Source organism: Rhagoletis pomonella, unplaced genomic scaffold (assembly GCF_013731165.1).
Source record: "Rhagoletis pomonella isolate Grant_MI unplaced genomic scaffold, Rhpom_1.0 Rhpom_scaffold_00003, whole genome shotgun sequence".
NCBI lineage: Eukaryota > Metazoa > Arthropoda > Insecta > Diptera > Tephritidae > Rhagoletis > Rhagoletis pomonella.
Window position 1 is genome coordinate 91,233,163 of NW_023458557.1, and position 21,840 is coordinate 91,255,002.

The 21,840-nt window shown below is 46.0% G+C and overlaps 1 protein-coding gene across 3 annotated transcripts in view; it reads right to left on the bottom strand.

Moving 5' to 3' along the window:
• Positions 1-1,134: 1,134 nt before the first annotated feature.
• The window catches only part of LOC118735770, a 70,558-nt gene continuing 49,852 nt past the window's right edge, over positions 1,135-21,840 (bottom strand). For all 3 annotated transcript variants that reach the window (XM_036465721.1, XM_036465720.1, XM_036465722.1), the window contains 6 exons: positions 21,165-21,260; positions 19,583-21,103; positions 15,470-19,509; positions 7,615-15,404; positions 3,689-5,652; positions 1,135-2,602 (listed from right to left, as the gene is read on the bottom strand). In XM_036465721.1, coding sequence (XP_036321614.1) covers positions 1,620-2,602; positions 3,689-5,652; positions 7,615-15,404; positions 15,470-19,509; positions 19,583-21,103; positions 21,165-21,260 — 16,394 coding nt within the window. In that variant the 3' untranslated portion in view covers positions 1,135-1,619. The remainder of the gene's footprint in view (positions 2,603-3,688; positions 5,653-7,614; positions 15,405-15,469; positions 19,510-19,582; positions 21,104-21,164; positions 21,261-21,840) is intronic.

Genomic DNA, 21,840 nt, shown 5'->3' on the forward strand with positions numbered 1-21,840 from the left:
TTACATTGTCCTTGCTTTTACCTAGTTCCACGCCATAACAAATTTAGTAGTTGCAGTCATGAATTATAAACAAGAAAAAAGAATACCGTGAAAAATCTTGGAATGCCAATTAAAATAAAATCTATAAAGACAAATATCAAAAGTATTTCCTGCATTTTCAGCGATAAAATTTTTTTCAAACGAAAGTACCGTACATGGACTCAAAAAAGGAAGATTTTATTTATGACGCCTTTATAACTGAAACAAAAATGTAAAAAATATCCTTCGAAAACCATTTTTCCTTCATCCAATTTAATTTTCAAGCATATTAAAATAGCACAGGTTTACAAAAACAAAAAAGTTTCTCTATATCTCTATATTATTCGACGCCCCGAATGCGACTCCAAAGTCTGGTAGCCTCTATCACGTCAGGTTCGAGGTCATTTAAAGGTAGAGTAGGGGAAAAATTCATTCAATAAACCTGAAAATTCATATATGGGGCGATTTACGACAAGTGCACCAGGCGCGCTGAGAGGTGCAAAACTAGCTACTTCTCAACTAGCTGGGAAGCAGACTGAAAATGGGGAAAATAATTCGAAAACTATGATTTCTATAGATTTTTGTACGGGCTATCCGATTATTCTATACGTTTTCCGAAATTGTCCCATTTTCATGGTGAAAATTCTAAACGAAAATTTATTTGTAACTTTTCTCAATTATGATAATTGTATCTATTTTCAAAATTTCATTTTTATACTCATTTTGTTTGTTGGTGTTGCCGATATTTCAATTTTATATTTATGTTCCAAAAACAAAAGTTTCCAACTTGTTTTTTTTTTTTTTTCTGAATTTCTTTTTCTTAATAATTCGACTTCTGTTGATCTACATACAAGTTAAGCAAATACGAGCATGAGTGCAAATTTTAAATGTCGTAAAATCGATCTTATTAACAAAAGGGAATGATTACTTGCAACAGATTGTAAATTTCTAAATCCGTATTTTTTATACTTTGAAAACGCATTTGTAATCTGAATTTAAGTGTTTTTTTCGTTACATAAACTATCTTTTTTTTTTTAGTGACATTCATATAGAAAAATATGTTTAAACAAATTTACTACAAATTAAAAATTTCAAGTTTATTTTTTGTTCATAAATTTTATTTACTTTTATTAAGATTTTTTTAAGACAGATTTTACATTTTCGCTCTAAGAACATTTTTTTTTTATATGAGTTGTTTGCCTTTAATTTATTTGGCAAAAAATAATGCATAATGGGTGCTTCCAAAAAATGTATAGAAAAGTTAAATAGAAAGAATTATAAATTGATTAAAAATAACAAAAAAACTTTAATGCAAGAGTCCATACGTTAAAGTAAACGTATATGCATTTGTTATGTGTAAAAATATGTTAAAAATCATGCAAATCTTCGCCTGCACTGCTTTTCAGCTGGCACACAGCTATATATTCCCCCTTCTATGTATACATACTTTGTGATACGCCCGCACATTTGCGCTCCCGCTCTTTTTCTTCATTTCCCGTCAATAATTTGTTTTTCGGCTTATCTCTTCAATTTTGGACTTATCAAACTAAACTTAATTATTTTTACTTTTATTTTACTTTTCATTAGCTCCTTAAAACTATTCAATTCAACGGCCACAGCAGCGCTTCATCATCCTCATCGTCATCGTCCACCAATACGGTGTCACCACGTTGCGACCAATTTGGAAATTGTTCTTGTACCGCATCCACGGCATCCAAGTCAATCACTTCTGTGCTTTCAGCCGCGATAAAAGTGCTGCTTTGCGGCAACAAACGTTGCTCCTCAAAGTCCGCATAATAGGTGTCATCCTCCAGCTGCATATACGCATTGTCACTCAAATTCATATTATCAACGGCAACATCATCCTCCTCAATTGTTATTGGCTCCAGATCGACTGGCGTCTCGTATTCCATGCGCACCGCACCACCACCAGCGCCAACACCAACGCCACTATCACGAGCGCCACCGCCATTGCCAACATTCGCCGCATTGGCGGCGGCGGCAGCGGCCGCATTCGTCTCCCCATCGACGTCCATCAGCCAAGTGTGCACCGTACTGACGCTGGTGCGCAAGCTGCTGTTGTCATCATAGCTAGGCGTGCTGGCGCTATTCTTCACACCCACCATATTTTGATAGATATTCACATCGTTGTGTCCTAGCTGCACGGTTGGCACTGCCTCGACATGTAATCTTCCACCACTCAGCAGACAATTCGGTTCAAAGTGACGTCGACAAATTTTGAAATTCATATTCTCATGCAATTTTGGATAGTAGTCAATTTTAAGATTATGGCACCATTTCGTGCATAGATTTCGCTGTGCGGGGAAGTTATATAGTTGCTGCATTTCATGGCAGATGCGAACTATGCACTTGCTGCGATATGGCGCTGGCGGTTTGAGTATATGTGCTGCAGCTGTGGGTGTGCGATTGCGTAGATGCATGGTAGGACGTGCGCCAAGCCGCAGGGTGCCGTTGCTGTTGAAGCAGTCTGCACGGAAGTGGGCGCTGCAGATTTTCTTGTCTGTGTTGCGATAGAGCCCTTCGTCGATTTTGAGTATTTGACACCATTGACGATAGAGGTCGCCTGTAATTTAGAGAGATGAGATATTAAATAGTTTGCTTAGTACAATTCTAAGTTGAAGCAAATACATATTTTGTTAATTTAACAATAAAAATATTCCTCTGAATATGTAACAGCCAAATTGCCTTTTAAGAATATCGTCCAAGAGACCACATATGTATGTATGTATAAAATGTGGGGAATGAGGGAGTGATAAAAGTCCTATGGAGACATTGTAAACCAGCCTAAATTAATGATGTGGGAATGGTTGGCAAAATGGCTGTCGATTTTGGTCTGTTTAGCTTCGCCAGAAATTATTGAACCGGATGCGGAATATTTTGAACTATCATGAGTTCATAAGAATTATTTTTGCTCATTTCTAAAACAGCCGTTAAGAGCCATACCTCGCTAGTTTATCTGCAGGGACGCATATTATAGCGTAGCAGAAAACTTGTTAAGGCTTCTACCACTATGCCACTCTAAGATAAACTGCTTCGAGAGCAGGCAATTTTTTCTTTCATAACAACAAACAAATGTATTTTATCTTGAAAATCATTATCTAAAGACCTGAGATGACATCCTTTGCCCAACAGAGCGCCATGCTCAGGTATTTTTTCAACTTTCTTCGTTGCTTTCGCTCGTTCCGCCCTTCCATTCTGTCCCAGTCTTGTATTTGGTGGATGGTGTGGAGATAAAGAAAAGACCAGTACAACAAATATAGAGAACTATCAATGCCTGTCTGCTATAAAATATAAGACGAAATTGGCCGTTGGCTGTGAATTTTATGAGGTGATTGTCCTCGCAAAGGTCGCACCGAGCCTATCTGGTAAAGTCATCTAACCGGTCATCAGCCAAATGACGCTGTAGTAGTGATTCACCTACAGGCCTGATGAAACAACGTACCTCGAACCATAACCGCCTACAGCCTTCCGATTGAGAAGAAACGGAAAAATGCGACACGACTACTCCTCTCTTGAATCTGCCAAAAGACTGCACCTGTTAACCACGACATAAGATCTAAAATAGTGCAACTTCGATAAACCTAACCCATCGTCAGTTTTAGCTCGTAGACACCAACTGATTCGTTATAGAGATGCAATTACGACTCACCTTTGGGAAAATTGAAGAACTCCACTCCATCTTTGCTCTTCTTGCGCCCACAGTGCGGCAGACAACATTTCATTTCCGCTTCCGCAGGCCGCTCCACACTGTGTATAAGTTTGCTATTATGTCCTAAATGCAGAGTGGGTACAGCCCAAACACGCAAGCTATGACCGCCGATGCAGAAAGATTCGAAATGCTCGCTGCACACATTGTAAGAGCCATCTCGGTAGGTGCGTGGATCAATTTTCAAATTGAAACACCATTTGGTGAATAATTCAAAATCATCTGGGAATTTCGAGAAAATTTTCAAATCGGGGCGTGTAGCGGTATTATTGACGCAGTTAGTTACGCTGCAGGTAATAGCGCTTAATTTTGGCATCGCTGCGGGTGACGCTGTGGGTGGTGCTGCTATTGGCCGGCTGGTGATGGAATTTGTCAACGGTTTTGCGGCTGGTGTGATTGTCGGTGCCGGTGCCGCCGCCACCGCCGCTGCCGCAACCGGTGAGGGTGCTAATGCGACCGGTGGAACTGCCATTGGCGCGGGTAGACACAATGTTGGCACAGCATTGTTGTTCAGACCGTTCGGGCCAAAGCAATCGGCTTCAAAGTGCATTTCACAAACGCGCAGCTCGGCATGTTGTCGCGCATCGTATCTGATTTGTGTGCGCTCCGACCATATTTTAACGAAGACATTGTTGCTAGGGAAGGGAAATAGGCGCCGCTTTGATTGCATCTCCACACAAGCGGCCACATTGCATTTCAGTGGCTTTTGACTTGTTACCCCGCATGTCGCAGGCGCGTTGGTGCTGCTTGGCTGCAGTCGGGCTGGAGGCGGTGGTAGCGCTGGTAGTGGTGGTGGTAGTGGTGAAAGCGTTGCACGTTTAGGCATCTTCGATGGATCGACAGGACTATGGCGATAGATATCCGTGCTGTTGTGGCCCAGGTTTAGCGTTGGTATAGCGTCTAGCACCAAGCGTTTGTTGTATTGATCGTGTTCGAAATGTGCACTGCATATCAAGTGTGTATTGCGCTGTGTCTCGTTGAAGCGCACGCGCAAATTGTATTCCCAACGTTGCAGAAAGACGGGCTCTACGGGGAAACGGAATAGACGCACGCCGGACTGGCGTGTACGGCCGCAATGTGGCAGGCAACAACCACGTATTTTCGCCGAACCGCCTCGCACTAACCTCATTGAGAAGAAGGACGCATGCGGCGTACCCTCTTTCACCGGCATAAGCTTCTCCTCGCGTATCACATCCAAAAGTGCATTTTCACCTTCATCCATACCATAGGCATCATCATCATCATCATCATCATCATCATCGTAATCATCAGCATCATCATCGCTTGCTGTATAGGCATAAGTGCTAGGTTTCGTTGTGGAGCCCACTTTGGGCGGTGGGCGTTCGATTGGTGCAAGCAAATCCATATCTTCTTGCTGATAAGCCACTTGCTTGGGCATTTCCGCAGCAGGCGGCGAAGTGGAACTATCATCATTTGCTGTGTCCATGGTATCCTCATTGTCAACGGCTTCAGCGTAATTATCTGTATTGGTATTTTTATAAACCCGATCGTAGTCGGGTCCTTTGGGTTGTAGTTGTGGTTTTTTAGGATTCTCATTTGTGAAGAGTTTGGCTGGTGCATGTTTGCCCAAATTCATGGTGGGCACCGCCCATCTAAACAATTTCGCCTTGTTTTCGTAATGTATAATGCAATGGTTCTCAAAGTGTTCGCTACAAATTTGATAGCGCCAAGGCGCTTCGCCATCGTATTTAATGCCTAAATTATGCACCCACTTATCGAATTGAACCTGCAAGGTAGGGAACTTAAAGGTGCGTACATTGTCTTGGAACAATTGTTTGCGACAGTGTGCCAAACAACATTTGCGTGAGCCAGGTATCATTTTATTGTAGCCATCGGAGGTGGTAGTGGTCGCCGCAGCGGCAGCTGCTGCTGCGGAGGTGGATGGACTGTGAAAAGGTCAGAATTTGAATGATGAATTACATATATGTTTGCAAATGAAATGTAAATAATAGCAAGCAAAGAAATAAACAAATCCCTGTTCGCTGTATCGTATGTACTATGTGATCACAAAAAGCATGGATTCATTTCAAAAAATTTGTAAAACAATGTCTTCTTGGGTCTTGACGACTGTGTATCGCATGATAATCTGAAATAATTTGACAGCCGGGGCTAATCGATAAACGCAGTCAGCGCCGTTGGTGTTATGCACTCTTTTTCCATATAAGAAATTACTTTGTATGGAAGAAAATGCGTGATACCGTCAGCAAAAAAATTATCAAAAATCAACGGGATTTTTTTTGCGAATTCAAACTTGCACTCTATTATGCTAGAATTTAGTAAGCTATAAAAAGGCATACCAAAAACTATTGTAGAAATTAAAATTAAAATTAAATTAAAATCGGGTTGAAAAGTTTGTGGAATTTTTATAATTTTTGTACAAAGTATGAAATTTAGATTTATCTGGTATTTGTTAGATAAAGAGCTATTCTTTTATATAAAAATAATAAACCTTAAAAAAAGCAAGAGAAAAGTTGTCGAAATTGGTAAAAATTGTGATGTGCCATCTTTTGTCGCGGGGTGTATATAGCCAAAAAATACTCGCAAATTCATTAAATCCATATAAACAAGCAACTAACTAAATACTTTTCAACTTACATTAGTAGAGAGCACTTTTTTTGTTTATAATTTGGTTGTCAAACAGTAAAATCTAACGTATTCTAATGGTGATAATTTAATCATAAAAATTTCGATAACGATAATATATCCACAACAAAATTATTTTAATAAAAAAAAATCGATTCCAATATACGTAAACACGTGGCAATAGCGATGACTACAAGGCTAATGTAGATAACATAGATAATGAAATCAATAACAGTAGTAATATTCATTTAAAAGTCGACAATTACTAAAAAATTGCGATCATATCGACAATAATGCTGATATCCATAATAGCTTGCGTAAAGATAACTATATCGATAACAACCCTATATTGATTTCAATATGCAATCGATTTCAATATGCAATCGATTTCAAAATCCGATCGATTTTAAAATCCACAATAATAGCAACAAAACTATACTCATGTAGAATTATCGACTAAAATATCGACGGAAATAGCGGTGACGACAAGTACAGCATATAGAAGATCGAAAAAAATGTATCAATTTAAACAGCGATAACCATCAAATGACCATAACTATAACATAAATAAAATCGATAAGAAAATCAATAACTGTAGTAATATTTATAATAAAGTCGACAATTATTAAATATGGTGAAAATATCGATGAAAACAATGGTAAACATGAAAATGTAGATAGCGATAATTATATCGGCAACTAAACTAAATCGATTACAATATCCACAGAAATAGGGATGACAATAAAACTAAACCGATATAAAAATATTTATTTATATATACAATTTTTTTCTTTTTTTTTACTTTTGAAATTAATTAATTTGGAATTGCATTTTTACATTAGAAAGCCTACAGTATTAGTTAAAAATACCCACAGAGAAACTAAGTAAATCCGAAATACTTATGTGATTTCGAAGGTAACGCTAGTAATAAGCGGTAACGCTAATAAAAAATAAAGAAGTAATTTTTTCGAAAAATTTGCGTTATGGAATTCTTTTATTATAATTTTTCTCTTTTTTTTTTTGGTAGTGTATTACCTAATACCCACCCAAATTGCTAATTAGTCTTTTAAAGGGGAAACCATTGCAGGTCCATGGTCTTAATTTTATGTATTTAAAACTCTAAAAACCAGGTGAGAATTGCCGACACATGCTAAGCGAATGAAATCATACATCACCCAGCTTGGCACACATCAGCAGCTACATCACACCAAAATATCGCCCAGGGTCGGGAAATAAAATCAAGCTAAAACCATCAAATCACTAACCGTTCATCCAGTGGCTCCTCGGTCGTATTCCATAACAACTCATCCTCGTCATCCTCATCGTCATCTTCCTCATCATCCGTTTGATTAAATTCGTCAATTTTTAAATTGCGCGTCGGTACAGCATCCGCTTGCAGAACTTCACCATCGAAATCGGACGCCTTGAAATGCCATTCACAGATTTTATAATCGTCTGGACGTGAACTATTAAATTCCATGCCGAGTGCAGCCAGCCATTTATCGAGCATTAACTTTTCGATTGGAAAAGCAAAATGACGCGTATACTCGCGCCTGCTGTACTTGCAATTTATTAGACAGCAAATATCTTGTTGCGTTTCAGAAGCCAGCCGTGAATGCTGCAAACGCGGCCCATCAACCTGTGCGTCGGTTGCATTACTAAAACCATCCGAGTAGATCTTTGTATCTGAGTGACCCAAACGCAACGTGGGCACTGAGCCAAACTTTAATTGGCGCTTAACGCCATAGAAACAATTTGGTGAAAAATGCAGCGTACAAATGCGTATGCGCGAACCAACTGTGGAGAGGGTTTCCTCACTGAAACGGCAATTATATACCCATTTCTCGCGCAACGTAGAATGCGTGGGCAACTTGTGCAAATGTAAGCCCTCGTGCAGTTCATGATATTTGCTGGTGCAGTTGCGTACGGTGCAAGCAAGCAGCGGCAGCTGTGAGCCGCTCGTATTTGATAAACATTCTGCGCCTGAGTAAGGCACCAATTGTTGGTTATCATTTGCGGCTGCGTAAGAACTACTCGATTCTGCTTCATCGTTGTATTCGTTGCTTGGCAGCGCATTATTCGTTGTCGCAGTTATTCTTGCGGTAGGCAATTTAGTTTTAAACTTCCTCAAGTGATTTACATCGAAACTATTTTCGTAAATGTGCTCCGGCCGCGTAGGACCCAAATTCAGCGTTGGCATGGTGCCGGGCGGCAACTTGCGGAATTGCCTGCAAATCGGGTCGAAGTGGCGCTGGCAAATGCGATAACGCCAACGACGTGTATAGTCCACCTTAAGTTGGGTGTTGTGTAGCCATCTGCGGAATAGGTATTCGGATAGCGGAAATTTGAAAAGCGTAACGTTGGGATCTTTGGCGTGACTGTTGCAATCGGGTATGCGGCAATGTCTGGAAGTGTCGCGGTCTATCGGCGTGGAGTCCATATAATCTTGGTAGTCTTCGTGTTGCTGCGCGTCGAAATCAGCCTCTTCATGCTGCGTGACGCCAGTACCAGTGGCAGCGGCGGCGGCGAATGAGCTGCTCGTTTCGCCTTCATCATTCAATTCACTGATGCTTATGCTGGGCCCAGTATCAGCTATAGGTTGTGGTCTAGTTTTATACTTCTTTAAAGTGTTCATATCGAATTCGTTGTCATAAACATGCGACGGCCGTGTATGACCCAAATTCAGCGTAGGCATTGAGCCGGGCGGTAGCCTACGGTATTGCGTGCAAACTGGTTCGAAATGACGATGGCAAACGCGGTAACGCCAGCGACGAGTATAATCTGCTTCAAGTTGGGTATTATGCAGCCATTTACTGAACTGATCTAGATCGCAGGGAAATTTGAAAAGAATGGTGCCGGGTTGACGGGCATGGCTTGTGCAACCTTGTATGCGACAATGGCGCGCGCTGTCACGTTCCACAGGCGTTGACTCAGTTGCTAGTTCGGCTGTCTCATCAGCATTATCAGCTTGCTCGCCTGTATCGCCAAAGCTATTGAACATATCCAGCAGGCCTTGCTTCATTTGATTCTCGATATCTGCATCGGGTTCATCCTTGACGTTGATGATAAATGGTTTATGATATGGTTTTGGCGTTGCGGGTTTTGTGGGCGCATCTAATTTTTGGCTGCTGTTTGTCTGCTCTTCCTCGTCTTCTGTCAATGCAGCTGTCTGCTTCTCCTCGACTTTCTTAGCTACCGGAGTTATGGGCCCTTGGCGTAACTCGCTTCTTCCTTGCGATGCTTCAGTTTTAGCTTTAGTTAACTCGGACTTTTTAACCACTTCTAACTTTGCCTTTTGCTTTCCGCTCTCCTTTGTGTCTTCCTTTACATACTCCTCTACATCTTCTTTTGCGTCCTGCTTGGCTTCTTCCTTTGCGTCCTGCTTGGCTTCCTCCTTTGCGTTCTTCTTTGCGTCCACCTTCACTGCCTTCTCTTCCTCTTCATGCTTGCTGCTCTCCATCTCCGCTGCCACTCGCTTGTCCAACGGATTCTGATAAATATCGGTTTTATTGTGACCCAACAGTAGCGTCGGCACCGCATACATACGCAAACGCTTGTTAATGCAATGCTTTTCAAAGTGCAAAGCACATATGCGCGCATGCGTCGCCGACACCATGCTTATCTGCGTATTATAAACCCATTTGTAGAGCAATTCGGCATGGTTGGGAAAATTGAAGAATTGTACATCGCTCTCAGTCGCATCCTCACGCTCCTCAGGCGCCTTGGCATGCACGCAGCTGGGTATACAACATTTATTGACTGCTGACTGCAAAAGCAATGCAGCGCGTCTCGATTCGGGCACGGATTCAGGTGCTGGTAGTGGATATATTTCGGGCATGCTCTCATCGCGTGGCGGTAGGTTGAGTGTTGGAACCGCCCACATTTTCAAGCGCTGCACTTTCTTGGCCGGTTTTGATGGTGCGCACACATCATCGAAATGCAGTTCACATATTTTGTAGCAATACAAGCGATCCGGATCAACCGTCACCTGGGTGTTGTGACACCACTTGGCACGCATTTCCGGGTTATCGGGGAATTTGAAGAATTTGATGGACTCGGTGGTGAGATAATTTGAATTGCAGCCTGGCACGGCGCAGCTGATGCGACGTACGCAAGACATATCGCAGACTTTTGCAAAGGTTTCCGCGATCTTTTGCAAACAACGCTTAATATCCGGCTGGTTTATAGCTTCCAATGACTTCAGCATAGGCTCGTGTTCCATGTAGAGCAACCTGAAGTGCATTGGACATATTTTGCGTGAGGCTTTCGTCGGTAACACTACGTCGTCTCCTTCTTCCTCCTCGTCATCTTCCTTTACATCCGCATACTTTTCTTCAGCTTCTGCCTCATTACCAAAGCCAATACTCTCCAGCCATTTACGCCTGATAGCATACAATTTAGGAAACTCGAAGAGCTGGTTTGTCAAACGCAATTCTAGTTCCTTGCAGCCCGGATAACAGCAAACTTCAATGGGCGCCTTCAACGGCTCAGCTTTAATCGGCCAACGCTTGCGTTTAAGTGGATGACTCATCGCCTCCTCGCTCACAGTATACAAATCCTCTGTGTCATCATGTCCCAGCTTCAGCGTCGGCATTGCGCCCACTTTTATGCGGCCATGTTCATAGCAATAGCTCTCGAAGTGATCACTGCAAACTTTGTAGGTGTGCCAGACGGTTGAGGTGATTGGCAGCCGCAAATTTTGCGCCCACTTCTCGAATTGGCCACGCGTTTTCGGGAATGCGCTCAACTGAACGCCCTCGGTCTGCTTGGTATTAGTGCAGCCAGGCACACAGCAGCTTATCAATTTTTCCGGGCGCTCAAATGACTCTGGATTCTCAAAGATGTCCGCGTCGTTATGACCCAGCAGCATTGTGGGTAAGGCGCGCAGCAACAAGCGGTCACGGCCCACGCAGCGCGGCTCAAAGTGCATGTTGCAGATGAGCGCGTGCCGACAATCAGCCACTTTCATGCGCAAATTATGACACCACTTTTCTAAAACCTCAGCGCGTTCTTGGGAGGGAAACTTGTAGAGACGCACGCCATCCTCTTGCGGCGTGCGTCCGCAGTGCGGCACGCAGCAACGCTTACGTTCAATTTCCGGCAGTGCGGCGGTTTCAAATACGCTTTGGTGTATCTGCAGATCGTCGTGACCCAAATTTAGTGTAGGCACGGAGCCCTTACGCAAGCGTGTACCCTCGCGCTTGAAGCAATCGGCCGTAAAGTGATCGCCGCATAGCTGGAATCGATAACGTTTGGCTTGGTATGGATAGTGGCGGCAATTTTCGGCCCATCTCTGTAGCATTTCACGTTTGGTGGGGTAGTTGAATAGCGTCACTCCATCCAATTTCGATTTCATACAGGAGATTATGGAGCAGTGATTGGCGCGCACATACCGCAGCTCACCCCACACGTGTTCCTCGGGATGGAAACGCGCCAGCTGCTTTGGATTCGCGTGTACAGCCGGTAATGGCACGCCGTGTTCGTCAACGCCCAGCTCTAAGGTTGGCAAAGCCCATGGACGCGGCTTATGATTACCCATTACGTGCGGCTCAAAGTGGCGCGCACACACTTTCGCCTGCTTGGCCTCTTCTTCGCTTAAGCGTGTATTGTCCCGCCACTTCTGACGCAGCCAATCTGGCTTGGGGAAGCGATAGAGCGCGCTAGTGTCAGCCTCACGCTCACAGCCGGCTAAAGAACACTTGTCTGTAATACCCGAAAGTGTTGATTGCACCACCTTCGGGCGCGCAATCTTTGAAGGCGTTTGTGAGCGCCGCGGCGCTGCGGCATTTTCGTATGCCAGCACTTCAGCGGGTGATGGATTCTCTAGCACCTTATTATCGTGTCCTAAATTGAGTGTGGGTATGGCCCAACGCTTCAGTCGGTTTAAGCCTATGCAGCGCGGCTCAAAATGAGAGTCGCATATTCGCCGATGCCTCACCTCCTGTTCGCCAATGGCCAAGTTGGGCCACCATTTCGCCAGCACGCTTTTATCGTGTGGAAAAGTGAAGAGACGTACATTGTCGCGGCTACGACGCTTGTTGCAATGCGGCAGGCAGCAACGCTCATTCGTTACCATTAGCTTCACCTTGGGGTTGCGGAAGATATCGGCTTCATCGTGTCCCAAATCGATGGTAGGTAGCGCCCACGGTTGCATTTGTGGACGTAAGCATTGCGCCTCGAAGTGGAGCGTACAGATGCGCGCATGACGGCATTTTACAGCGGGCATGCGTACATTATGCGCCCATTTTTGCAGCATGTTGTCTTTTTTTGGGAAGGCGTATAGTCGTATGCCCGCATCCACATCGCGCTCCTGGCGGCACGTCTTAATGCAGCAGTTGTAGAAGAGCGCGGCGCTGTCCGGATTTTGGTATATATATGTGGAACGCTTGCCGGTTTTGGATTGCTTGCTAGGTTTGGGTAAATGCAGTGTCGGGACCGCCCAGCTGCGCAACGCCTTGCCAATGCAATACGACTCGAAGTGGCGGCTGCAAATGCGCCAACGCCGACTTGTGTGGCTGATTTTTTCATTTTGGGCGCTGAGTCCTAAATTATGACACCATTTCTCACGCAGCGCGTTATCTTGTGGGAAGTGCCACAAACGCGTGGTAGCGGCAGCTGCTTTATCGCCATTATTACCTACGGGCTCTTGTTTCTTTTCATCCGAACTGCAACCTTCAACGCAGCAATGGCTGGTGCCTACAACGTCCATGCTGGGGTTTTCAAAGAGATTGTATACTGGATGGTGACTTGGCGGCTTCGGTAGACGCAGCGTTGGGATGGCCCACATGAATAGGCGTTTCTTGGCAAAGCAGCGCTCCTCAAAATGCAGCGCGCATACTTTATACAAGTAACGGTGCGATGAACTAAACGAGACTTGTGTGTTGTGCTGCCACTTGGCGCGCAATTCCTCGGAGCTGGGAAACGCGGTGAGCCGCACGTTGTCAGTGAATTTCGTCGAACAGTTGGGTACGCAACATTTCAGCATCTGTATGCGCGTTGAATTGGTTATGCGCGCATAATTTGCTTCTAGCTCCTCCAACGCGGCCGAGTTGACTTTGCGCGCGCCGTCATTATTTGTCGCCATTTGATAGCCCTCCATGTAGTGCAACGCGCAGAGGCGCACATTTTGAAAGAACTCAGATGCGTCGCCACCAGCCGTGTTACTAAGCGTTAAATTGAAGTAGTTGCACCAGCGCTCTTGCAGTTTCTGTACATCGGGCAGTGCGAAGAGCTGCATTTGCAGAAATTGCGCCACTCTGCAGTCGTGTACGGCGCACTCGTTGACACCTTTTTGCGCATTACCCTTGCGCCTGCCAACCTTGCGACGTTTTTGCGGTAACAATGCATTATCAGTATCGACTTTCAAATTATCCTCGTGGCCCAATTTCAGCGTCGGCACGGAACCGTATTTAAGTGTGGCGCGATCGTTGCGTTGATAACTAAGGCAGCTGGGCTCGAAGTGCTCGCTGCAGACTTTGTAAACTTGCACCAAGCGTGAGGTGGGCACCAGCCTCAAATTAGAGGTCCATTGGAGATAGAGTGAACGCAGTTTAGGAAAACGAAACAGCGTTACGCCGTCTCCTTGATGAGACTTGCCGCAATTCGGAACGCAGCAGCGGTTATAGGCGCTGAGTTGCGCCGAGAACGTTTGACTTGTGTCAGCTGCAGGTGGGCTAGGAGCCTCAGCAACTACTTTCCGATTCGTTACATGTGACGTGTCAGTGATTTTTGCTTCCTCTGCTGTGTTATAAAAATTGCGTGACGGTATCGCACCAAAACGCAAGCGCCTGCGCCGCCTATCCACTAGGCTGTAGGCAAAGTGTTGTTGGCATATACGCAAGCGTGGAGCTTGTGACAATTTAGCGCCCAAACGCGCGCACCATTCGCGACAAAAGCGACTGTTGATGGGCGGGAAGCGATGTAGGGACCGGCCTGTTGCGCGTCCGCAGCGGCGCACAGCGCAATAAGTACCCGGACGCTGCCATTTGGCGGTGTGCGCTCTACTCGCCCTCTTCCTCTGCATCATCTGAGGCGCTGCTGACGCTTTGCTGCTTGTGCGCGTTTTTTTTGTGTCAGGTGGCGGATCTGGTGGTGCTTTCTTCTTCATACGTTGCCTGAGGCAACATAGCCGAAAAACCGAACGACTTAACTTGCCAGCGCCGCAACGATGTGCTGTCGATAAAGAAGCGCTTGCTGACGCTGACGCGGTTGCCGATGTTGTCGCTGAGGGGGAAGCAGAGTTGGAAGTGGTTGCGGTGAAGCGTGTCGTTTCATCCGCATTGCTGTAATTCGTATTCGAGTCATCACCAAATTGAGTGGGTGTAATGGATATAGGTCTCTTGCGTGCGTTTTTGTTGGCGAAACGGGCGCTGCTACTTCGTTTTGCTAATGCAGCTGAGGGGCCGCGCTTCAGTGCACTGCCATTTTCATTAGCGCATTTAACAAAATCGAGGGGGTCACATACATTATAACTGCTTTTATCATCTTCATCATCGATAAGCATTTCAACATCATCGTCGTCTACTTCTGCATCTTTGCTCTCTTCGTTATTGCCTTCGGCGTTGGCGACGCTTTCGCTATCCTCCGTATCCTCCTCATCATTGTACACATTCTCGGCAACGCTCTCGTCATCCTCAACCGACTCGTCATCGTCGTTTTCGTTGCCATAGACATCCTCAGCGTTCTCAATCTCTTCGTCATCCTCCTCGTCGTCGTCTTCATCTTCGTCTTCCTCTGCGTTATCATCATCATCGTCCTCTTCAGAGGCGTCATTTAATTTGACTTTTCTGCGCGCTCTAGCATTGCTGTATATTTCATCTTCGTCACCAGTAGCGGCACTAATGCTCGGCGTTAAATCTTCTTCCTCTTCGTCGCTGTTGACGACACCGGCAGAAGCATAGAAATCGTCCTCCTCCTCCTCCTCTTCTTCTTCTTCGTCGACGCGATAGTCATCGTCGTCATCATCATCATCATCATCCTTCTCCTCATCATTCTCATCAACGTCCTGCTCAGCGTCGCTGACATCGGATGGCATCGCTTTCTTCCTCTCCAATGGCTGGAAACGTACAAATCATATATAAATATAAATCTCACTAATTATACCTGGCCACATATACTCACATTTTTCGTCTTCACCACGGCCGGTGCATTCGCAATCAGCAACTTATTGTCATATTCGAGCGGCTCGTTGTGTCCTAAATTAAGCGTCGGCACCGCGTTTGCGCGCAGCTTCTTATTGCCCATCGCCTCGGGCGGAAAGTGTGACATACAGATGCGTGCATGAATGGAGCGCGGCTTCATGCGCAGGTTCGCGCACCACTTGCGCATCAAAGTATCATCCTTCGGGAAGCCAAAAGTGCGTAAGTCGTTTTCGAGCGTGCGCCGCTGCCTGCAGTGTGACAAGCAGCACTTGGGCAGGAAAACGCCTGGAAGATTTTTAGGGTTCTCATAGATGGGCCCGTTGTGACCGAGCGCATTGGTGGGCTTGGCCCATGCGCGTAGTACTTTGCCGTCAATGCAGCGCTTGTGGAAGTGTAGACTGCAAATACGTAAGGCTGGATCTAGCGCCAAATCGGGCGACATTCTAAGGTTATGAAACCATTTGCGTACAATTTGATTGCTTGTTGGAAACGAGAATAGACGCACGCCATGTTGCAGGCGGCTGCGGCGGCAACTCGGCACGCAACATTTGATGATATCCAGCGATTTTTTCATTTTCACATTCGGCACTGCAGCCAAATCGCAGCCGTCGTCATCTTCATCTCTCTCACCATTGTTGTTTGCCGCGCCCACTTCATCAGCAGATTGTGCAGCTGGTGCGCCGGCCTGTGCTGGCGGCTCGTTCTGCAACAGCTCCTCAGCCTTGCGCTCCAACAGCAATGTTGGTACAGCCCAACGCATTAGGCGCGACTTCACAATACAGCGCGTTTCAAAGTGTTGCTCGCAGATGCGCAAGCGTGCGCATTGATTTCGTGTCAGCTGCAAATTGTGTAGCCACTTTTCCAGCACCTCTTCAATTAAGGGAAAACTAAAGAGTCGCATAGTTTCGAAGTCGCCGCGCTCACGCGCGCACGTTGCTACACAGCAGCGCGCTTCATGTGGTCGTGCGGCGGTGCCCAATTCTGGTATGCCGTGTATTTCGGCTGCAGTTGTGTGCTTAAGATGCAAAGTGGGTAGCGCCCAAGAGCGTAGACGCTGTGTAGGTCCAATACATTGCGGCTCAAAGTGGCGCGCACATACTTTATGTAGGTAGCCACTCAGGTCGGAGGTTTTAACTCCTACATTGTTGCACCATTTATCAATTAGTTCCGCGCCACTGCCAGCCACGCCGGGGAAAGGATATAGGCGCTGCGCAGTACGGCTGCCGCTCACTTGATTGCTGCCACAGCCAACAACGCAGCATTGCGCACTGCAAACCGTCGGCGACGCGCGACATTTTTCATATGTAGCTTTTAGTGATTTCATGGCCTCGTTCAATTCGTCGTCGCCATCAGCCAGCGCGTTGGCTGCATCCAGTGTGGATTTGTAGAGCTTTATAAAATGCAGACCACACAGTTTTGGCGTCTCGCTGAGCGCCTCCGCATCGACTTTCATTTGCGCGCACCACAAAGCATGAAGCGGCAAGGCGGCTGGCATGTCATAGGGTTCGCGTAGCAGCATTTTTGTTGCGCTACAATCGGGGTAGGAACATTTGTGTTCATTGCCTTTCTCTGCGGCGCCGGCGGATGCATCAAAATCAGCGGTTTCCTTCTCAACAACGCGCGGTCGATTTCTGCCGAAGAGAGAAATTTGTATTTGCGCTGGGTCGACGGGATAGAGGTCGTCTGTGTCGTCATGGCCGAGGTTGAGCGTCGGTATTGCGCCGTAGTGGAGCCGCATCTTACCCAAGCAGACGGGTTCAAAGTGGTCGCTGCAAATTTTATATTTATCCCGGTCCTTAAAATCAAGGTAGTCCAATTTCAGATTGTGTTTCCAGCAGCGGAAAAGCCGCAGATTCTTCGGGAAACTATTCATTTGTGCGTCGTCAAATTTACGTGTCTTACCGCATGTGGGCACACAGCACTTGGTCACCACGTCGTAGCGCGCCTCTGGCGGCGGCACTGGCACCAGTTCGACTTCGGAGTCAGTATGACCCAAGGCCAAAGTTGGTACGGCCCATTTGTAGAGCATCTTCGGTCCCACACATTCTGCCTCGAAATGACGATTGCAGATGCGCACGCCACGGCAGTCTACAGGGTTCATCTTCAAATTGTTACACCATTTCCAGAGCAAATCCTCATCATCGCTGGGGAACTTGAAAAGTCGCACGCCATCTATCTCTTTGGTGGCGACGCAGCCGCTAACTACACACTGCGTCTCAGCAAAACTTTGCGCTTCATTTGCAAAAGCATCCTCAACTTCGGGATCCAAATTCAATGTCGGTATGGCGCCCGGCATTAGCCGCTTGGCGCCGAACGCGTGTGGTTCGAAATGACGAGAGCAGACGCGGTATTGGCCACGTAGGGCTTCGCGTGCTTGTTGCCGCGTATTATGGCTCCATTTACGCAACACAGTGCGGCTATGCGGGAAGCGGAAAAGTTGTACGCCGTCAGCGCGCTTGCGGCTGCAAGATGCAATGCAACAAGTTTGTTGCATACACAATTTGGCAGCTTTTAGGCGCGCTGGATTTGTGTAGATTTTGTAGCCTGGTGGAATGTTAAGGTCGAGCGTTGGCACTGACATCGGTATGGGACAGCGCTTAGACAACACTTTCTCCTCGAAATGCGTAGAGCATATGCGACGATGCCCGTTTCCAACCAGTGGCAGCTGCAAATTGTGGCACCACTTAGCCAACATGGGACGATTGAGTACAGGAAAGCGAAAGAGTTGCACGCCGTCGGTGCCACGCCGCTTGCGGCAATGCGGCAGGCAACAACGTGGCGTCCACGGCTTCTGTGGCTCATTGGGGTCGCGCATGCGGCGGCGTTCGCGTCTGGCCTCCGCCTGCATGATCACCTGCGGCACCAGCGGCTCCGGATTCTCATACAATTGCTCCACATTATTAGCCAAATTGAGCGTGGGCAAGGCCCAGCATTGCAGTCGCCGTTTCTTGCTGAAGCAGTGCTCCTCAAAATGCAGATTGCATATGCGCAGCGTGGTGAGATCCTCGGTTTCCACTTGCAAGTTGTGTGCCCATTTGGCCAAAACTTCCGGATCCTCGGGCGTGCGATACAGCTTAACATCATCGATCTTGGGATCGCGGCGACATGTCGACACGCAACACTCGCCCTCTTCGATACCCTTATTTGACATAAGCGGCTTCGGCCATAGTTCAACGATCTCCTCCTCTGTGGGTAAACGATGTTTGGGCTCCTCAGCATGTCCCAGCTTCACCGTGGGTACGGCCCATTTCTCCAAGCGCTTATTGCGTATACAACGATCTTCGAAATGCATCTCGCATATGGCATCGTTGAAGAGTTTGGTGCCGTCAGGCACTGGCTTCAGCAGATTTTCGCACCACTTGGTGAGCATGTCATAATGCGATGGGAAGCGATGCAGATTGGCATGATCACGATCGCGATTGCGCTTGCAGTCCTGCACGCAACATGTTTCGCGTATATTCAATTTTTTAATAACATCTGGATTGCGATAGATATTCGGATCATCATGTCCCAAATTCAATGTGGGCACCGCGAAAGGACGCATGCAACCACCAATACAATACGACTCGAAGTGCGCGCTGCAGATGCGTACGCCCTTATGCAGCGTTTCGATGCCGATCTTGAGGTTGTGACACCACTTGCGCATTTGCTCTGGACGTCGTGGTATGGTGTGTAGCGTTACGTTATCTGTATGGCGATTACGCTTGCAGCTGGGCACAAAGCACACATCAATTGTTTCCAACATATTTTGTGAGGAATTAGCGCTCATGGCACTCATATCGCCAGCTGTAATGTTGGATATGCTGAACTTAAGACTTGAAACGGGGTTGGAGTACATTCTCTCGCTATGACCGCTGCTCGAAGCGATGCTATGACGATGGATATTGTAGGCCGGAGACGGCGCGGAAACATTGTGGAAGTTAAACATTTTAGATGGTGGCACGGGGGGCGGCGTGGGCAACTCATTCTCATAGATGTTGAAACGGTCGTTATGACCCAAATTCAACGTGGGCACGGCACCTATTTAAAATAAGAGATAATAAAAAAAATAATAAAATCTTCCAAACTGTCCGTTTATATTTTCCATACATACCTGGTGACAACTTTCTCAAACCCAGCGCCTCCTTGATGAAATGCGCGCTGCAAATTTTATGATTCTTTCCGCGATATATTGACGGATCTAGGCGTAAGTTATAGCACCAACGCCGTAGCAGCGTTTCATCACGCGGGAAGCGATACAAGGAGAGATTAAAATCAGACGAGCGTGTGCGCTTACAATATGGAAGACAGCATTTCTTCTCCTCCAAATAGAATACGCCTGGATTATCATGTATGCGACCGTATGGTGTGCCCAAATGCATTGTAGGCACAGCCCAAGGCTTCAGTCGAAACTTGCCAAAGCAGCGATCTTCAAAGTGTCGACTGCAAAAGTGACGCGGCTCGCGGCTATGCACGGGCAAGCGCGCATTCTGGCACCACTTGATGCGAGTTTTCATGTCATTCGGGAAATTGTAGAACTTGCAATTGCTCTCGCCACGCTGACTCGGACAACCGGGCATGCTGCATTGTGCGCGATCACCTACCGTGAATGTGTTGGTGATTTCGCGATTCTGATATAAATTCGCCACATCGTCGTGGCCCAAATTGAATGTGGGCACCGCCCAATAGCAGAGCGAGTAACGATTGATGCAACGTTTCGGAAAGTGTAAGCTGCAAATGCGATACTGATTGTAGGTCGAGCCGGGAACGGGCATCATTTTTAGGTTATGCAACCATTGATGCAAATACTTGTCATCTTTAGGGAATGTAAAGAATTGTAAAGTGGGACTGGAGTGCTTGGTGACGCCACAGTGTGGCACACAGCATACTGCTCCATCCTCGCCAGTGTCGACCACACGTGTGCGCGAGGGGACTGGGGATGTGGGGAAATGGAAATTGCTTGCAGCAAACTGCGGTGACTGATGATTGCCGTTGTTACTGTTGCTGTTGGCATTCAAGTTCCGTTGCAAGATGGTGCTGCTGAAATCGTGGCTGTTGCTATTGCTGCCACCGCTGGTGTTGTTCGGACCGCCAAAAGAAAGCGAACTCTCAGCGCCGGCAGCAGTAGCACCACCAAAAGATTCATTTGAAAAATCGCTAAAGCGATGTTGGCGTGATGGTGAGGGCAACGCAGATTGGTGTGCACTCAAGGGGGGAGGCGGTAGAGGAGGTGGTGGCAATTGTGCTGGTAGTGGATAATCAGGCGAGTCAAAGATGTCAGGTTCAACTTTTATTTCGGTCTTAATTTGTGGCATTTGGAATTCACTTGTGCCGCCAACAACACCGCCGGTGCCTGCACTGCCACTAATATTGCTGTTGCTGTTGCTACGACGCAAGAAATCTGGCGTCGGAGGTGCTGGATGCGGTGCTGAATGTGGTGGCGGAAGGTGCGGTTGATGTTGAAGGTGCGACTGCTGCTGCTGCTGCGGTGGCGGCTGACGCTGCAGATGTTGTTGCAGCAGATGCGGTTGCTGGTGTGAATGTGGTTGCTGTTGAGGAAGTGGCTGTTGCTGCTGGTGTTGTTGATGGAAGGCGCGATTTTGTAGATATGAAGAAAAACTATTGCTGCCAGGCACTGCAAAAAGGTAATTGTTTAATGTAAGCATAGCACAATTAAACACAAAATCAATTATTACTTTCTATAACGCCCATCGAACAGTCTTGTAGATTATAATTGGCTGTATGTGATGACGGCGGAGGTCCATATGGAGGGCCAGCGGGCATTGCAGGGGCTAAGGTGCAAAAAGAAATTAAAATTAATTGTTTATCATCATATATATATAAATAGGCAATCATGTTTCCTTTACACCCCTTTTACGGCTAAACTATACTTCTAAGGTATAAACAGTTATATATCATTAGAAAGGTATTTTGATGCTGATGTGCAGGCAATTTTTAAAATTTCAAATCAGTTTAAAATAGAGCGAAAAAATCAATTCAAAAGTCACACCAATACCAATGCACACATGTACATGGTTGGGGCGGAAATGCCTCCTAAATGTATGCTTTAATATTGATAGCGAATTAAAGAAACGTGCTAAGCAGCAGTTCAGGAATAAAATGTATGTATGTATGTACATGAATAGATTAGACTCAAACAAGGAGGAAGGTAAAGTTGAGTATGGAGAAGAAGAAAGTGATAAATACAGAAATTAAAATAAAAGTAAAGAAACCTAGATATAAAGACAAAGAGGAAGGAAAATTTAAATACCTAACCTAATAACAATGGTGGGGGTGAATATGTAAATGAAGAAAAGAATGGACATATTTAGATCAGGATAAAGGAAAAGATAAAGATGAAGACCAAGACGA